At 37.3% G+C, this 19,753-nt stretch overlaps 1 protein-coding gene across 1 annotated transcript in view; it reads right to left on the reverse strand.

Annotated features, from left to right (window-relative positions):
- The window catches only part of LOC115444557, a 113,609-nt gene that overhangs the window by 53,329 nt on the left and 40,527 nt on the right, over positions 1 to 19,753 (reverse strand). Inside the window, exons 2-3 of the mRNA XM_030170382.2 lie at positions 5,910 to 6,073; positions 5,334 to 5,436 (exon numbers count right to left, since the gene is read on the reverse strand). Coding sequence (XP_030026242.1) covers positions 5,334 to 5,436; positions 5,910 to 6,073 — 267 coding nt within the window. The remainder of the gene's footprint in view (positions 1 to 5,333; positions 5,437 to 5,909; positions 6,074 to 19,753) is intronic.

The following is a 19,753-nucleotide window of genomic DNA, read 5'->3' on the forward strand; positions in this document are numbered from 1 at the left end:
GAAGAAATATCAAAATATGCTGCATGAATAATGAGCCTTGTTAGGAACCAGGCGTTTTTCGGGCACCATACCTTAGGTTGTCTGGAAGAAATCGCTTTTAGCAATAAGACCGCCCATTGTGTAACCATGTCTTGTATTTGTTTTGTTGTTTGCGAGGTTCTTAGTAAAGATAATATAAGAAAGCCATACTTAAAATATAACAGCGTTTCACCTTCACTAATGTTTTTCCACAGAATATATTTTTAGCATTTCTTTTCTACATCAAAAAATAATTTACTTTTATAATTGTTTTTAAATTGCATAATATAATATGACCTTTAACAATACATATTCTAACTTTTAAAAAATCTCGCCTTCGTAAAGCAGGTTTGATTCGTACTATACATCTCTGTACCTAAAGAAATAGCGTAATAAAAAACCTAAAACCACACTGTTGGCTTAAGTTAATCGTTCGTCTTTCATAGCATGAAAAGCCGCAGGCATACGTGTCAGGGCCACGGGAGCATTAAAAAAAATAAGTGAAAGACTCTCGCGGCGTACAAGTGCCCTCTCGACCTTTTTGCGGCAAAGAGACGGCTTTTTAAGGCCTCTGTAGGTCAGACTGGAAATTTGCCCGCAAAAACTCGGTTTCAGAATCATCGGGTTTGAAAATTAATTTGGGGCAAAACTAGTAAACACGGTATAGTGTTTTTTTTTAAAACAAACACCACGTTTTTATCCCCTTAGGGGTGAGCAGCTAGGGTATTTGCTGTGTGTGCCGTCCTATGGTGTGATAAGGGGCCAGCATATCTAAATATAAGGAATTAATTCTAGACTCGGGGTGGTATCAAGCAGAACATATAAGACTGCATCAAACACCATGCTTTTATCTAGAGGTGGGTAGGTGGGTATTCGCTATGTGTGTTCCGTCCCATGGCGTGATAAGAGCCGAACCTATTGCCACATCGGACACTAATTTCAGACACGGGCTTATAGAAAGAAAGAAAGAAAAAGAAAAATACATTTATTGGCACAGATTGGGCGGTAAACATTAATTAGTAAATAAAACTTAATATTAAAAATTATATAAAATATTTGGGTTTTTCTACTCAGTATCAGCCCGGAGTCTGGAATTTGTGCCCGATATGGCGATAGGCTCGCCCCCTATCAAATCATGGGACGGAACATACTTGGCGAAAAGTGGGTGCCCTAGTTGCGCCTCTGCATATCCCTTCGGGCATAAATGCGTGATGTTTTGTATATAAAAAGGTGAAAAAAAGGTATGAAAATACAGTTTTGAGGGATTTTATATGTGTGATATTAAGCAGAGCATAGAAGAACAATAAACAGCGATAGCCTATTTGGCAGTGGAACGAACTGCCGAAACGAATGTCCGCCGGGTCAAAACCCAAGGGTATGTTCTGACTTTTTTAAAGTTATGTGTGTGTTCTTTGTGAATTATTGCTTGCTTTAACGGTGAAGAAAAACAATGCGAGGAAACTTGCATACCTGAGAAGTTCTCCATAATAATTACGAAGATATGTGAAATCTATTAATCCGCACTAGGCAGCGTGGAAGACTGAGGTATAAGCCCTCTCAGTGGTAGAGGAGGCCCGTGCCCAGCAATGGGACGGTAAATATAAGAAGAGGATTTTTTCCTACAATTACCATGATACCAATTGCTTCAACTAAATTTCTTAACTAATTAACAATAGATGAGTTGACAGTCGTTTTAAATTAATTTCTAAACTAAACAAAGTCTGCGTGATAATGCATTGTACACAAACTAGCAAGGCAATAAATTAAATTAATTCAGTTTCAGTAAACTAAATAAAAGCTAATATTTGTTAATAGTCCCGTAACGTAAACTATTACGTAAGAATTTACGTTAAAACAAGACAACAAAAAGAGGCAACTGTTGTTTAATTAGTTGATAAATTAAGTGCCGAGTCCCAAACGGTCCTCGGGGAGCGAACTAAAGACTGACTTGAAAAAATAGGGTTCGCGAGCACTTAGTCCAGAACTTGTTTATAAAGTTAGAGATGTGAGCAAGTGACTTATAAATTATGTATAATAATATTAGCCTTGTAGTATATACCGTCTCAATGCTGGGCACGGGCCTCCTCTACTACTAGAGAGATTAGGCCTTAGTCCACCACGCTGGCCTAGTGCAGATTGGTAGACTTGACACCCTCAAAATTCCTATAGAGAACTTCTCAGATGTGCAGGTTTCCTCGCGATGTTTTCCTTCACCGTTAAAGCAAGCGATAATTTACAAAGAATACACACATGATTTAGACGTCAAAGGTGTGTGCCCTTGGGTTTTGAACCTGCGTACAGTCGTCTCGGCAGTCCATTCCACAACCAACTAGGCTATTGCCGCTTTTAGCAAGTGACTTGGTCGGTGGAAATTGACATGCTTGTCTCTCTCTGTAGTCGGTCCGTCATGACTGATCGTGGTCATCATTGGATGTACCGCATTTAGAGCGGATTATTTGTCTCCATCAGTTTCTGCTTGTTTAACTGAAGAGAAATTTCATAACTTTAATGAAACATAGTAAATACATTAAGTCACATCCTTAGTAATGGCAACGTATATTGGCATGGGAGCTGTAGGTCTTGGGTTCGAATCCCATATCTAGCAATACTGTGGGAGATTTTCTCCCAAAATTTACCAGGACCAGATCTCCAAGAGCTGACGCCAGACAAACGAGCTGACGTCAAAACTAAGTCAAAACCTTTCTTCAACATGCTTGTCTTTGCGTCAACCCCACATCTACCTTACCACATATTAAAGCTGGTAAAAGAAAGCTAACATCGCAACAGCCCGTGTTCCTCATTATCACTGTTTTAATTGAAGATTTAAAAAATAAACTATTAAATTAAAAGGGAGGCACTCCAAGCGTAGAACAATCAACGAGAAGTCCCCTATAAAATAGACATTTCTCACAACCTAATTAGGGGGGATTGGCTTCCTTTACTCCCCAACACCCACGCGAGCGGGCCAATTCAATTTGTTTTATTGAACTTGTAAAAATGGTGTGTTTTATTGCGAATTTAATGTTAAGTTTTCATGGTTTTTTGCATTCATTGCGTATGTTTTATAAACGTAATAAATTTTATGTATACTTTTTATACCTTTCAGTGGCGAAGTTTGCGAAACGTAATCAGACGCAACTTAGAAGTTCTGTTATGCATAAATGCGGTTTGTAAATGGTTGACAATGCTAATTAGAATAGTTGATGAAACGTCTAATCTACGAGACATAGTCGAAGTCATAGCTTGAAGGAAGTGGAAATGGGCAGGCCACATAAGCCGTACATCAGATAGCCGATGGGTGAGGAAGGTACTAGAATGGAGGCCAAGATCTGGGCACAGGAACGTGAAGAGGCAGTCGCGAAGATGGACCGACGACATCATTCGGAAAGCCGGGAAAGACTAGATACGGAAAGTCCAAAACCGCACTAGGTGGCGATATATGGAAGAGGCCTTTACTCAGCATTGGTTGATGAAGGCTGAAGAGGGAGAGAGAGAGATTAGTTGATGACATGGACGCCGCCATTTAGGGAGGTATATCTACATCTACACAGTATAGTAGGTACTAAGTACATAACTTTTTTTTTTTCAAATGTTATTCGTGCGGGTATTTGTATAAGCTAAACCATAATAAAACCTCTGTGGTCGATAGTTTCCGTTAACATTCAGAAATTTTTATAGTGATTTGTTCCGAACAGGCGGGTGCACCCCTTGCACCCCTCTCTCAGCGCCCATGATTGATAATTAGATTTTACATAAATTATGAAAGGAAAACTGGCAACAATCGGGTTATATGGACCCTTGGCCACGATACTTTTTTATTGAGTAATACAGGGTCATTTTGACATCGCGTTACTAAATGATAGCACATACTTATCTACTTGGAAATAACACTTTACAATAAGTTTCTTGAGTGGTAGATGTAAAATAAAAAAGTGTAAGTTTCGAAAAAAAAAATATTAATAAAAAGTAATTTTAATTTTAATAGCCCTAAAGCCACTACTACTACTTTAAGAGAATTCGTTGCAGCGGCAACATCATACTTTCAGTCAGAAATACACTCGCGCACACGCCATATTCGCATTAAATTACAAAATTATCAAAAAATCACAAATCTAAAACCAGGATGTTTGGTGAAAATATTAGTTATTAATGGATGATTTTTGGCACAATGTTAGCAAAGGTGAAGACGAGTATGGGGTTTCATTTAGTAACGCAATGTCAAAATGACCCTGTATATTTGACTCTATGTTTGACAACGCTGCAGTTTGGCGTAGATATGTAGGATACGTCGGGGTGATGCCGGATAACAGGCTTATCCTGTTGTTTGTCACTCACGTTACTGTTATCTGAGTATTTCTCAGAATAAATGTACCCACGCAACGAAATAGTTTTCAGGGAATTTTGTGCCATTTATCTTATTTTGTTTGTCTTAATATATTCGTTCTATTAAAATAATATATACAATGCATTTATTAAGATAAACAAAAATAACAAATGAGAAAGAAAAGTAAATATTTCGTAAAAAAAACTATTTCGTTACTTACATATATTTCGAGAACCACTTATTTAATGATATATAAATTCCGTTCGATACCTTAGTGAAATTCTCATAATTTTAGTTTTATTTGTATTAACCACGATTAATAATAACCGATAAAGAATTTTGATATTGGCAACAATGCGACTTATAGACTGCGGAATAAAACACATTATCGTCATTGGTTATAAAATATTGTCATAAAAAAGTATTAATTCTCATCGTATGACATATTTTGAAGCCCGAATAATATTCGTGTTGACTAACAATTGCAGCACAAATCCAACACGACAACATAACCCGAATGCTGTCGTCGCTACACGGGGCGAAGCAAATGCAGCTCTATTGAAATTCCTACTGAACTAGAACTCGACAATTTTGAAATAGTTTTATGTATCTATTAAACTGTACTGTTATCTGGTATTTCAATTTGAGAGCGGATGGTTAGGAATCCGGTATATGTGATGTGTTCCTAGATTTTTTTTTAATTCAGTCAGCCTAGATACAAGGCCTTTTTGGTGTATTTATAAAATAATAAAAAATCTAAACACGTATAAAAAATCGATGTATTTGATTGTATTTTTAGCAACATAACACTTGGCATTATAAAAAATTTCAGCTTTATACTATTTACTCTCCTTGAAAGTTATTGTTTTTAGTTTTTTAGCTATCAAAAAAAAAGCATATTATACTGCACTACACTTACATATGCCTCTATTCCTTTTCCTAGGTAAACCAGGTGAACATTTTAGTTTCTTTCCTGCAAATAGACACTGACCTGGTTTGATGCAGGACATGCCGCAGGCTCCGTCGCAAAGACACTTCTTCTTCTTACTCTTGCAGTCCTCGTCCGAGGAGCATTTGCGGAGGCATTTTTGACCCTGGAAACAATTTTTTTTTAATCAGACTTAGTTAATTAAATAAATCCTACTCAGTAGTTAAGGAGCCCATGGTTAGTGGTCAGTATATAATACCTGAAGGGCTTATTATATATTTTTTTGGTCAATACCAATAAGACAATAAATAGACGTGGCAAATTAGTCATTAAGGACTAAACCTAGCAAGATTTCCAGATACTGGAAACTAAAGTTATTTGGATTATTTGTAAAGTGTACTGCTAGCACCTTGGCCAGCTCCTTATTCCTCGGGTACTGAGCTAACGGAGAGTTCCTGGACTTATGTGCTGGAGCCATCCACCAATGGAGCGGAGGAGGAGCCAGCCATCTTACCAATAAAATGACAATGGGTTTGCTAGTTGCTCCTACTAAATGAGACCTAACATAGCTGGCAAAATTTGAATGTTACACTTCTGCCTACTTCTAAAGACGATCAAAAGCCGTGATTGTATTCTTACCAGCAGCGTGGCCTGCTCCTCATCTCTTGGGCACTGGGCGGAGGGGGAATTCCTAGGATTCTTGTAGACGCGGCCATCGTCGTCGACTTCAGCACGGCTCTGCTGTGTCGTGTCGTCCTCGTCATCATCATCGTCTGCGGATGTCGGACTCGGCATGGCCAGGGCTGATGACAAAATGATTATGTATGTGATTATTTTTATGCCCGGTACACCTACTGCACCTTATGGGAAGGTGAGTACAGTCTACATAGTGTCGATTGGAATGAGATTATCTCTGGCCAGTTGACACAATTATGCCGGCCAGCCAAATTATTGGGTGCTACAATAAACTGTATAATAAAGTGAAAATTGCAGAGGTAAATTACAAAGTGTTAACTTGTAAAAGTAAATACATAACATGACACGCTTCGATGATATCGCGTGCCACGCCAATTTATCACTCTCTGAATTTTCAAATACTCGCGCATTACCTATAGGGTTCACACGCTCTCATTGGCTGAACACGCTTATAAGGTCATCGGGAGCCAATAGCACTGAATTTCCGAAGTAACCCGAAGGTTGAACCGAAGGTGGCTATGTCAGTTAAAGTTATTTTTTAAAGGCAAATGCGTGGTGTCGTATCTACACCATTTTACTAAAAGATAAATGAATTAAAAGCTAGTGGCGGTGGATTGATACTTCATGCTGTTTCCATCATTTTATGGCGTTGGGCCGTAGTTGTGACTTTTTGTTAAGTAGTCTTTGAAACTGATTGTGAAGTTTGAAGTTCCCAAAGCAATAAGTTATAACATAAAGTGTATACTCATATACATACATATTACCCTCCTTTATACAGTCGGTTAGCTTACTTTGCAAACGAGCCCAAGCCTCGATAAAAGACGTAATATAATAAATGGAAAGTAAATTAGGGCAAAAACAGCCCGACAAAGACAACTAATTACGGGATGAAAGCCTTCATTACGTGTGATAAAAGCTTTATTAATGTAAGCTTTTGCACACGCATTAAATAGTTTTCCTGCATAAAAGTTCTGTTGTGTATGTTCAGGGACAAAAAGTAATTTTTTATCCAGAGTTTGGTCAGTGTACAAAATTTCATAAATATCCATAACGATAAGAGTTTGACTTAAGCGATTTTTTTATATTAGCTAGCTTAAAAATGCGGTAATATGTGTATTCCATATGTATAAAACTCAGCGTCGCAAAAAAAACACGTTCAACTCAATAAGACTCAACTTTCAATACAAAAATATTATAATAATACGGATGTTCAAATTAACATAGTAACTGCTGAATTTAGATGATATATAAATAGGGCACAATATTATGTACCGCATTGATATAGGCTACTTTTTATCCTAGAATAGTATTTTATTCAAACGAAACCGCTAACAAAACCTAGTTATAACTAAATCCTTCTCCATTTATGTTTCACCAGAAACTTATTCCCAAGATTAGTTGCTTACATTGACAAACTATCCCGAGTAACCCCCGCATTCCCCCAGGGGCCGGCTCATCCAAGTTCAAATGAAGCCTAAATAAATGATCAACGGGAGCGATGGTTGATCCCGTGGGTTTGGCACAATCATGTCAACGATTAATATTAAAAACTTCCCGTGGGATTCGCTTGGATTTGCGGGAAACGTCTGGTTTATTAGATTTGGAATTTAGCTTTTGTGGGTTGTAATTTAACTTTGATAGTCTGGCATTTGAACTAGGACTTTAGTATTTTTGTTTTTTCTGCTAAATATCAGTCTGAAATTTGGGATTTGCGTCCAATGGCGATAGGCTGACTCCCTATCACATTATAAGACGAATTCACACGGCAGACATTGTGGATTAGTTGCTCCTCTGCCTACGATTTTGGGAAATGAATTAACGAATGAAACACTTTATTGTATACACCAAATACAGAAAAATGAATACAATTATTGTATCATATAAAAAAGTGCTCTAATAGGCGGTCTTATCGCTAAAAGCGATCTCTTCCAGACAACCTGAACAACTTTGGGGAGCAAACTGAAATGCTTATTGAACTGTAAATTTATAATGGCCGATAACAGCACATGAGTGTAAGGCGCCGCGCAGACAATATCAACTTACTGCACTGAACAGGATTTTAGTTAAAGTAGTCGTATTTAACTTTATTTTTATATAAGCCGCTAAGGCGTCTTAGTTATATGGGGCCTAAGCCACAATGTTTCACTACTGTTCTTACAAGTGTCTGAAAACGAAATTAAATTTAAGGTGTTATTTTTTTATAGTGTACACGATTAACTGCATGATTTTTTTCTTATAGTGTTTGCATACATCTCAAGTGATGTTAGAAAAAAATATTTAGTGTGAGTGAAATTTTTGAACACAGATAGTTTTCTTGCATAACTTCAGTGGGCCAAAGTTTGAATTTACTATACAGTTAAAGCAAATTTTGATTATTATAACTTGATGTTAAGCATGCGTCAATACTGTATATAGCGTACAGGAGTATTTCCCAAAATAAATAACTGTAACGAAATAGTATAAAAGATATTGTTACGGTTTTTTGTTTTTATTTGTTTATAACACTTTTTAATGAAAACAATTTAATAGATTTTAATTTAAAAAAAAAATCCTAAGAACTATTTCGTTACATGTCTACATTTTTGTGAAAAATGTACATCATAAAATGTCTGCACTGTCGCATAGTGTTACCTTTTTTCTGTTAATTATATAATGTTTCGTCATGCACCGCTTCCACTAGCATGTTTAGAGTGTATTCACCAGACTTACACCAGAAATAAACAAACATACACGCTTAATTAATGCATTGTATTTCTTTTATTTCGTGACAAACATACCAACCAACTAAAAATATAACCAACCATACCACTACCACTACGCGTTATATTACTTTATTATTTTGAATGACGAGACGAGCTTGCTATTCGCATTATTTCAGTAACATACCGTTTCAAATCCCAAAGACATTTCTGACATTTTTAAAGTTATGTATGTAATCTTTGTGTATTATCGCTTTCTTTAACGGTGAAGGAAACATCGTGAGGAAACCTGCATACCTAAAAGTTCTCTATAGGAATTTTGAAGGAGTGTGAAGTCTAACAATCCGCGCTGGGCCAGCGTGGTGGACTAAGACCTAATCCTTCTCAGTAGTAGAGGAGGTCCGTCCCCAGCAGTGGGACAGTATATAATGCAGAAGAGATGTTATATTTGATATTATATTATTTCGAAAATGGATGTTAAAACGAGGAGTCGCGAGCAATAGTGTTTGTGTATAATGTAAAAGCACATGAAAATGTTTCAATGTTTGTCAGAAATAAACACAAAACCCACTAAATGGATTTACATGAATTTTGAGCCACAAACCATATCTTGAATTAGCATACATACTACATTTCATCTGGGAAAAGTATATAATGGATAATTTACCACAAGTTTTCACGCTATGGGAGTCGCTACCAGTAACACAAAAACTATGAGTAACTATGCAAATCTAACATGTCAATTTTTTAGAATATCATGCAAAGACAAAAGGGAAACTCACAGAGAGCACGTAACACCGGCGTTGAGTGTTTGATGTAGATGTCGTTTACACCGCGCGCGCACGCGATCAAAGCCGGCCGAGCGACAGACGGACAGCGAGAAATGTTTTAAAACTCTAGACTAGATATACAAATATGGCATAGTGACCTTGCACCTGATGGTGTATTTACCAGTGAAGTGGGGTCCAGTAGAATGTCGACTGACGAGAGAGCCCTCGGCAGTCGACACAATTATACCGGCATGTTGGAACCGGGTATACACAGGCTGATCGCGGAACGCAACACACTTACTATGGCGGGTTTTAACACCTTGTGTAAGAAAGAAAGAAGAAAGAAAGAATAATTTATTGTCGCGGCTCATATCCATATTATATATACATAACAAAAAATGATATAAAGAAGAAAACCACTGAGTAATTAATTTCTATGTCCAAACCGCGACAACTAGGTGGCCATCTCAGCATAAGCTGTGTTATAACAAGCAAACACACGGTACGGTGGTTACTATTTGGGCGGATAGAAAAAATATTCTACCACCAATTTAACTCCTCCACCCTGTGCCCTGCCTATCGTAAGAGGCGGCTAATAGAAGCCATTGAGGGGTCGCGGGCGGGCAATAGGTGATTTTCCGGTAGATTACATTATTGTGACACCCGGGATTGATGGCTGCGTTTACCATTTTTCTGGATGACTCAAAGCCGTAAGGTGCGGTCAGAGACGGTTCTGCGCAGCTATCTTAGAGCAACAAAATACCATAGGGCCGCCCCGTATGCGCAGAAGAAGGCCACCTCGGGTTTTGGTTGGTATGCTGATGTACGGTGTATACAGCATTAGACTCGGTTTACTGCTCGGATGATGCTATAGCCCTAAGTGTTGACATTCGGGCGTAAGACCGGTGAAACCAAGGTAACCATTACACCAACCCCTCCCCCCTCCCTAGTTATGGTAACAGTAACGCGTTTTTGCCCGCGAAAAAAATGGTCGTAAGGGCGGTGAACCTAATATAACTGCGCAGATCCCCTCAGCTGCGCGGTAGGCATAAGCCATTTTTTCCGCGAAAAAAATACTTATTTATCTCCTAAGGGTTTATTAATTAGAAGTAATGGTGAAGGAAAATATGAGACTGATGACAATGTTCGCATAGGTAAAACAAATATGTGATTTAAATTAATAACGCAATGTAAAAAGACTTAAATTAAATATATTTTTATATTGTTTTAAAAAGTATAGATTTTACTATAAAAAATATTCTTATAGAGTCAAATGTAACTTTCCAGTTAAAGAGACCACGATTTCATTTTCCCATACACAAATCGCTCCCGCTACCTCTCCGCTATTCTCAGCACACGTCGCGTGCCGGATACAAAGCGAACTTTTACCGGAACCGACACGCGATGCTCCCCGAGCGGTAGTAGCACATAATACAAGATAAACATTATCTATATTGAATAATATGTGCTTTAGTATATTATGCTTCTCGTTCAAACTGTCGCCTAAGATGGAATATTTTTATTATTTGCTGGTAGTAGGATATTTATATTCGCCCAGAAAGCTACCAACGTGTGGTGTTAAAGCCCGCCATAGTGACCCACGTCAGTGTATCGCGTTCTGGGATCGGTCTGTGAATATCCGGTTCCAACAGGCCGGTATAATTGTATTGACTGGCAATGTGTAATCATATCGCGCCAGTCGACATTCTATTCCTGGATCAGCCTGTGTATATCTGGTTCCCATAGGCCGGCATAATTGTGTCGATTGCCGAGGGGTAATCATATCGCGCCAGTCGACATTCTATTAAACCCCACACCACTACCATCAGTGGGGTAACTTTGTCACGCAAGCATAAAAATTTTTTTTTGGTCCTTCGAACCTTACAGCTATAGCAGTCATTAAACCGCCTGATTGGTTAATAAATGTATACGAACTGCTCGAGTTTTGTAGGTTATGAATTGCCTAAAAACTGTTTACTGAGTGAAGAGCAAGTCGCTCGACTGTTAGGAGGCGAAATAGCAGCCTAAGTGTAGAAGAAATAGCTAAAAAGCGTCATATGGTATTCGGTAGATGTTAATTCATCCAATGTCTTAAATAATTTTTATTATCATGTTTTAATGTTGATATAATTCAGTATCAATAATGCGAACAATGCTGAATTTTCCAATGATTTAAACGCATACACTTAAATATTTAAATTAAATTATTATTCACATAATAGAACTTAATACATAATATTATAAAATGTTAAAATTGTGACTTGCTATGTTAAACACTGAATTTTACATGTAATAATTGATTACGAATAACCTGAATTATATTTAGAGTACTTGTTTTTATTTTATTTTACAATTTCAGGAAAGCTTACAGACTAAATAATTAAACAATAAATGTTTAATATTAGCTATTTTACAAAAACAATTATTGGTGTTTTGATCATGATTCAAACCAACCAAACCACAATCAAAATTCAAATCAAAAACACTTACAACCATTGGTCCTTCGAGCCGGATTCAAATAAAAAATCACAACCTCTTATGACATCTACAAAAAGGCCATAATGACTTCTTAGTCTCTACAACAAGAGCCCGACCTTGTTCCCCGTTCAGTCAAGGGAACGACCCTTGACCCAAATACGACACGAGTGATGACTTAAACTCTACCGATCGATACAGGTGGATAGGACAAAGACATACTCACGCCTTTATCCCTTATGAGGTAGGCGGAGACACAAGTGCACCAATTTTACTGTGTATTACGTCCTATGTGATAAGCATATCGCTATGTCGACCATAGATTACAGGGGGGAGATGAACTACGTATCAAAAAGTGGAACCTCGCAACCCCCCCCCCCCGGACCCTATGTGAGACACAATTGTGACCGATTGATAATTAATTTTGATACTAAAGACCATTTCGAATCAAAAAAAAAATTAAAAAAAGCCATAGATTACAAAGTCCGGGTTGATACTGAGCAGAAAGACCCATATCACTTTAAGTGACTTGGGATTTGAACCCTAGACCTTAAAACTGCAGTTGTATACATCTACGCCACCAGGCAGTCAAAGAATAGAACATTGAAAAATAAGTTTCTTTGAGGTAGAAACAAAAGAAATATTGTGTCTGATTTCGACTAGCTACGTAAATCCCGGGCCATTGTAAAGAAAACCTATACAACGTGTTGCCTGAACGGGGATTCAAACCCTGAACCTTTAGATCCACATACCTAATTCTGTAAATAGATCAAACAAGCAGCTTGAATTATATCGCTTTTTGAACGTCTAAAGCGAGGTTAAGATTAACAAAAAAACATGTAGAAGATTTGGAAACGATTTATATCAAACTATCACGGCTAGTTGACTTCAAATTTTAAAAGTTGCAGTATAGAAGTATTTAAAATATTGGAGCTCCTGTTAAATGTAAGAGGATGTTTTTGCATAATAAATACAATTTTTGCATAATACTAAACCTAAAAACTTGTTACTCTCTCAGTATATTAATACTTAGGTGTATGGTAACTGGTTAGTCCTTTAACTAAATTTTTTGAGACTCCACGAATTTTGTTTACAAATTAAAAATGTTTATTGGTAATATGATATCTTCGACTGCCTCGGTGGCGTAGTTGTATTGCATGTCCGGTACAATAGCGCTCTGAGGTCCTGGGTTCGAATCCCGGGTCGGGCAAAGTGATATTTGGGTTTTTCTGCTCAATATCAGCCCGGAGTCTGGATTTGTGCCCGATATGGCGATAGGCTCGCCCCCTATCACATCGTGGGACGGAACATACTTGGCGAAAAGTGGGTGCCTTAGTTGCGCCTCCGCATACCCCTTCGGGGATAAATGCGTGATGTTATGTATGTATGTATGATTTCTTATGTTGATGCAAATGATAGACATTGAAAAACTACTTTACTATTCAAGGGTTGCGAGTGCCTAAAGCGCTTTCCAAAAGTCCGGTATGTTTCTATAACCCGGCCTTGCCAGGCTAACAAATGCATTGTCCGGTCCAAATTTTACTACTATTTTTCGGATAACCAAGACCTCAGTCCGCCCCGTGACCATAAAGGCTGCAGTTTTCGAAAAGTCGGGAGAAAATTATACAGGGTCATTTTGACATTGCGTTACTAAATGAAACCATATACTCGTCTTCACCTTTGCTAACATTGTGCCAAAAACCATGCATTAATAAGGAACATTTTTACCAAATATTCTGTTTAAGTTTTCAATTTTTTTGATCATTTTGTAGTTTAATGCGTATATGGCGTGTGTGGCAGTGTATTTCTGCCTGAAAGTATTATGTTACCGTTGCGACGAATTCTCTTAAAGTAGTAGAAGTGCCATAAGGGCGCTTAATATTAAAATTACTTTCTTTAATATGTATTTTGTTCGAAACTTACACTTTTTTATTTTACATCTACGGGTCAAATAACCTATTGTAGTGTTATTTCCAAGAAGATAAGTATGTGGTTTCATTTAGTAACGCAATGTCAAAACGACCCTCTATAAGAAACCGCGATAAAATCCGTTAAATACTTTTATTTCAATGTTTATTTATCTTAACTCCAAATCACAAGGCCGCAAACTCAGATACGAAGTGTTAACGGGTTATCCCGGATATTGTTCCTTTACGCGCCTACATTACGAAACTTTAATCATTCCCGAGGGAGTTTTAAAAGGATCTAATCTTTCAGACAAGGAATCTTTGCTAATTTTACATCTCTTTAACAAAAGTTCAACATTGTCATAAGATATGATTGAACAAAGTTTTCGAAATTGAAGGCATTAATTGTTTTTGATAATTTCAAGTATGGTCTTCTCTGTGGCAGCGTATGATGTGGAAAGTCCTAGGTTCGATTCTTAAGTTAAGTTACTCTTTGCGTCAGTTTTAAAACGATATTATATATATAAAAAGTAACTTATGTCCTTCCTTCTAATATGAGGTTACGTCATATTTCATCGAAATAGCTTAAGCTGTTTAGTCATAAAAGTATACTTATATTCCGACCCATGATGTGATAGGTCAGCCTTTGTCAGGCACAAAAAACAAACTCCGGGCTTATAATTAATAAATTCAATATCACTTTGTTCAACTCGGGAATCGAACATGAGACCTCAAAGTCGCAACGCTGACGCAATTTAATTTCACCGTAAGTAATTTCTGATAAAATAACTAGAGAGACAAAAAATACACAATAATAATGTATCGATTCCATGATCTGCATCCAACAAAAGTTATTTTATTTCGATAACTCACAGCTATCAATTACAGCTGAACCATTTCTGATAAATTACAGTTAAGTTCCCCAGGTCCCCGGGCAGCGATCTTTCGCTTCACTTATCGTCTAAAACCTCCCTCGGGATAACCACTCAGCCATACACTATCGCCTGGAGTAGCATTCTGTAATATCTATAGAGCTGCTCTATTTGTAATTAAATTGAAGTTGTAGTTAATTTGTTTCGGATCTCTGGTAAAGCAGAAATCTAATGACGTTTGTGGCTAATATGGCGACAACGTCATTGAAGATTTTATACACTTATTGTAGAGAATTATGTAACTAGTTCCCACCAGAACAGTTCTGAAATGGAATTGTCTGTTTCCCATATTACTATGTAGTTGAATGTACCACCGCGGGCTCAGTTTTATAAGAAAACTTTGTAACTGAATAAGCTCGCCCCTATCACATCATGGGATGGAAAACACGCCGAAAAGTGGATTTTTTCACATGATGGTAAGTGGAGTGGGGTCCAGTAGAATGTCGACTGACAAGAGATGGTTACCCTTCGGCAGTCGACACAATTATGCCGGCCTGTTGAGACCGGATATACACCGGCTGACCCTTCATGTTTTTCCATGTCATGATTTGCACGTTATTAGTGCGCATATTAGCATATTTTGTATAAATATCATATTTTTGTATTAATATCTAAGGACGCTGTGACATTTGTCACACGGACATTTCAAATAAAACAGCAACTTATTATCAATTGGTAAAGAAGGTCCTAATGTCCGGTCTAGAACTAACTATACTGTTTATGTCTCCGTTGATAACATTTACGTGATGTAACATCGTTCCAACAATATTACCCTTATTCCCTGAATATGTAATACGAATTAGCGCTTCACTGAGTTCGCGCTCGACGGCGCACGAACGTTTACATGGTACGGTAACACTACAGAAACATCTCACGTTAAATGAATCTTTAGAGGAACATATAGTTTTATTCAAATAATTTGGAGCAATAAAGTCGTAGAACCAAGCATTTTATGTGAGATAAAAAAGGAAAATAAGTATATAAATATTGATTTTATGGTGGTGTCTCCAGCAAAACTGCGCGCTAACCGTATTTAGTTGTGTATTTTTTTTCAAAACAGCGCGCTATCCGTTTTAAGCTGTGTATTGTTTTTCAAAACAGCGCGTTATCCGAATAAGTTGTGTATTTTTTTTTTCAAAACAGCGCGCTATCCGTTCTTAGTTACATATCGTTTTTCAAAACAGCGCGCTATCCGTTTTTAGTTGTGTATTGTTTTTCAAAACAGCGTGCTAACCGTATTTAGTTGTGTATTTTTTTAAATAATTGTTATTCCCGTTTATCTTTTAAAGTATACACCATATTCATTTTTAACAAACACTTAGATAGATAATTTAATAAGGAATATTTTGGCAGAACAAATAAAAAAAATAACCTTAAATTTATTTGTAAAGTATTATTTTGCAACTCGTGCGCTGTAAATTTATGGAACGAATGCTCAAAGTCGTTTGCTTTTGGGAGGGCTTTAATATTATAAATGTCGGTATGTTTGAAAATTATCAAATTGGTTTTTGGTAGGGAAATTTATACACGAATATGTGTCTTTGTTTACGACAATAGGCCACGATGGTTTAGTTGTGTTGCTTGCGCGATATGTTACCGCTGTTAGATCCCGAATTTGGATCCCGGAACATTGAGTTTTTCTGCTCAGTATCAGCTACGAGTCTGGAATTTCTGCTTGATATGACGGCAGGCTCACCCCCATCACATCATGGGACGGAACACACTTGGTGAAATATGGTAGCCTTTGTGCTTGAATAAAAGCGTGTGTTTATCTGTATGTCTTAATTACCTTTTAAACTTAACAAAGCGCCTCATAATGCGCGAATGTGAAAGTTTGAGTAGTTTATAATCCTGCCTAACCCCCCTTGCTCTCCCCTAAACCCCTCGAGGCAATTCTTGTGCGCTCGGTCTCCAAACTGAACGCACGCCCAGGCAAGGAGGAACATTTGTCGCGACCCTAGGCACACAGTTCAGTGCGTAAACCTCATGGTTGTCAATGCACATTGAGACCTATAAGGGCTCGCGAACAGTTCCTAGCCTTCTCCCCTCCTCCTATCCTAAGAGGTTTCCTTATCCTTCCCCCACACTTCCTTCCCAGCTATCCCCTCCCAACTTTCCTCCAGGACCCTGCAGTAGCTACGCCGGGGGATACCAGATATCCCATTCACGGGATTCTGACTGCGGGGTTCGATACCAAAAAAAACGCCTCCTGATCAAGGCGTGAACTTAATTATAATTTCATTCCACAAATCTAATATTAAAATTGGCACAACTTAATTCGTTTAATTCTGACGATTTCCTTAGAAACAATTATGCAGATATTAAAAAAGTAAATCCGCATTTGCTGAGCGGCTGACTCAGATCATTTGAACAACGGTGAATTATATGCCATAGTGACAAATAATTTGAATAACGAAATAGTCCTTATGTTCTAGGTGGTAAGGAGTGTTTTGCGCTAGCAGAATATTTTGTTCAGCGAGTTTAAAAGATAATACGTCTCCCAGGATTTCGTTGATGGCAGGTATTGTTGGGGATTGTAACGGCATTAGAGTTACTGCGATATTCACCCGGGTTTAGTTATGTTTTAATGTGATTTTTGATATAAAAATGCCAATTGACGTCATAAGCCAATTTTTTGTTTAATAGTAACACAAAAGAGTTTTAGCACTGCTGTCGATCGGCTAAAATAGACAATTAAACCTTTGTGTCTGTATGTTGAATTATTTTTCTTCACTAATGCAAACTTCAAAGGGTTTACTTTATTTAAGATGACGAAAAAATAATCTTGCTACTGAAGTATTAAGTTCGCATTAGCGTAGAAGAGTTTTAAAAAAGTTGAATTTGTTCTTATTTTTGTGCCTGACAAGCCAGGTGGACTTTCACATTTTTTTTAATTGCCAATAACTGCCCCTTCATCCTTAGAACCTGTAGGGGCTTTAGAATCACCAGATCCTTGTATTGCCGCTACCATCACGAACTCGATGCATTTGCTTCAATTTGGTCATTCAAAAAGTGTTACATGAGACAATACTTGTGGGCGAAAAAGTAATCAATATGGAAGTAGCAAAAATGTCAAAATCCTAGCACATAATAATATCAGCCCTGTATTATATACTGCCCCACTGCTGGGCACGAGCCCCTATACTGAGAGGGATTAGGCTTTAGACCACGCTGGCCTAGTGAGGGTTGGTAGACTTCACACACCTTCAAAATTCCTATAGAGAACTTCTCAAGTATTGCAGATTTGCTCACGATGTTTTCCTTCACTATTAAAGCAAGCAATAATTCCCAAAAAAAATTACTAAAATCCTAGCATGGTTCACTCAATAGTCTCTGCCTACCTCTGTGGAATAAGATTGTGTATGTTTATAAAAAGAAAAATGGTCACTAAAAAGAACTTGCCACTAAGCATTAGATAAATTTTTAAATACCTACATTAAACTAACAACAAGCATTAAACATTTCTCGCAAAAACTATGCAGGCGCGGGTTCACACGCCCGCTGTTGTACTTATATTGTTCGGTTTTTGCCGGCGTTGCGAAACAAATGCACAGGAAACAGAATTGTAGTAACAATCTTCCTACTTCGCTATAGCAGGTATTAGAAGATTGGTTCGATTCCCAGGTACGCAACTTAAACCTAAATCTGCTGATTTTGCTGGTGATAGGATATATTTTATATCCGACCGGATAGCGACCACCGTACACAAGGTGTTAAAATCCGCCATATCCCACGTAAGTATGTCGCGTTCCGGGATCAGCCTGTGTATATCCGGTCCTAACAGGCCGGCACAATTGTGTCGACTGTCGCGTGGTAATCATCAATCGTCATTCTATCGGACCGAGGCATTAGCGTTAAAATAATGTTTTAAATTATGTATTTCTAAATACAGCCTTTGACACAGTCGGTTTTATAAATTTTAGTACTTGCACTTCACCTTTCCAGAAAGCTTTGAGCGCTGCGAAAACTCATACAATTAGTTTTATTAATGTTTTGCACGGAATGAAGTTGGAAACAGTTGCAGTGTTAGAGTTGTATAAACATTATGCTTGTTTAATCCAGTAATGTTTTATTTACAAGTAGCTTTTGCTCGCGACTTCTCCCGCGTAAGTTTTCTGGATAGTGGTCTCGTTAAATATTTTCTAGAGATAAAAAGTACACTATGATCTTCCTAACAGCTTAAACTATTTTCACACCAAGTTTCATTGAAGTCAGTTCGGTTGTTTTTGAGTTTATTGTGTTCGAACAGACAGACATGACGGGGATTTTTTTATAATATGTAAGGACTAGATGACTAGGCGACCTGACTTACTCATACGGTGATGGCAATTATTCCACTGCACCTGACGGTAAATAATCTGACGAGAAATGATTGTACTTCGCCAGTCGACATAACTATACCGACCTGTTTAAACAAAGATCGAAAAATATGAACTAATTTTTCGCATTTATATTACTAAAAGTTATACAGGGTAATTTTGTATTTTATCTTCTTGAAAATATAACCTTACAATAAGTTACTCGATAGTAGATGTAAAATATAAATGTGTAAGTTTGGCACAAAATAAATTTTACTTTTACACGCTCCAATGCCACTACTACTCTAAGAGAATACGTCGCAACGGCAACATCACACTTTCAGTCAGAAATACACCCACGCACACACCATATTCACCCCTAAATACAGTGATAAAAAATCTGAAAACTAAAACCGGGTTTTAGATAAAATATTAGTCATTCATGGATAACTTAGTACAATGTTAACAGAGGTAAAGATGAGTATTTGTTTTAATTTATTAAAGTAATATCGAAAGGACCCTGTATATAACAGCGTGGGCATATTTTCGTTCGTATTTACAAAACGAAAACATAAATTACTTCAATATTATTATCCATTATTTTCGCGGCAACCATTCGCAGTTAATATTAATAATGTAATTACCGGAATAATGACCTATCAAAATTTCAGTACCCAATTATAATGGATTATGTATTTTAAACGTA

This window comes from Manduca sexta, chromosome 4 (assembly GCF_014839805.1).
Source record: "Manduca sexta isolate Smith_Timp_Sample1 chromosome 4, JHU_Msex_v1.0, whole genome shotgun sequence".
Classification (NCBI taxonomy): Eukaryota; Metazoa; Arthropoda; class Insecta; order Lepidoptera; family Sphingidae; genus Manduca; species Manduca sexta.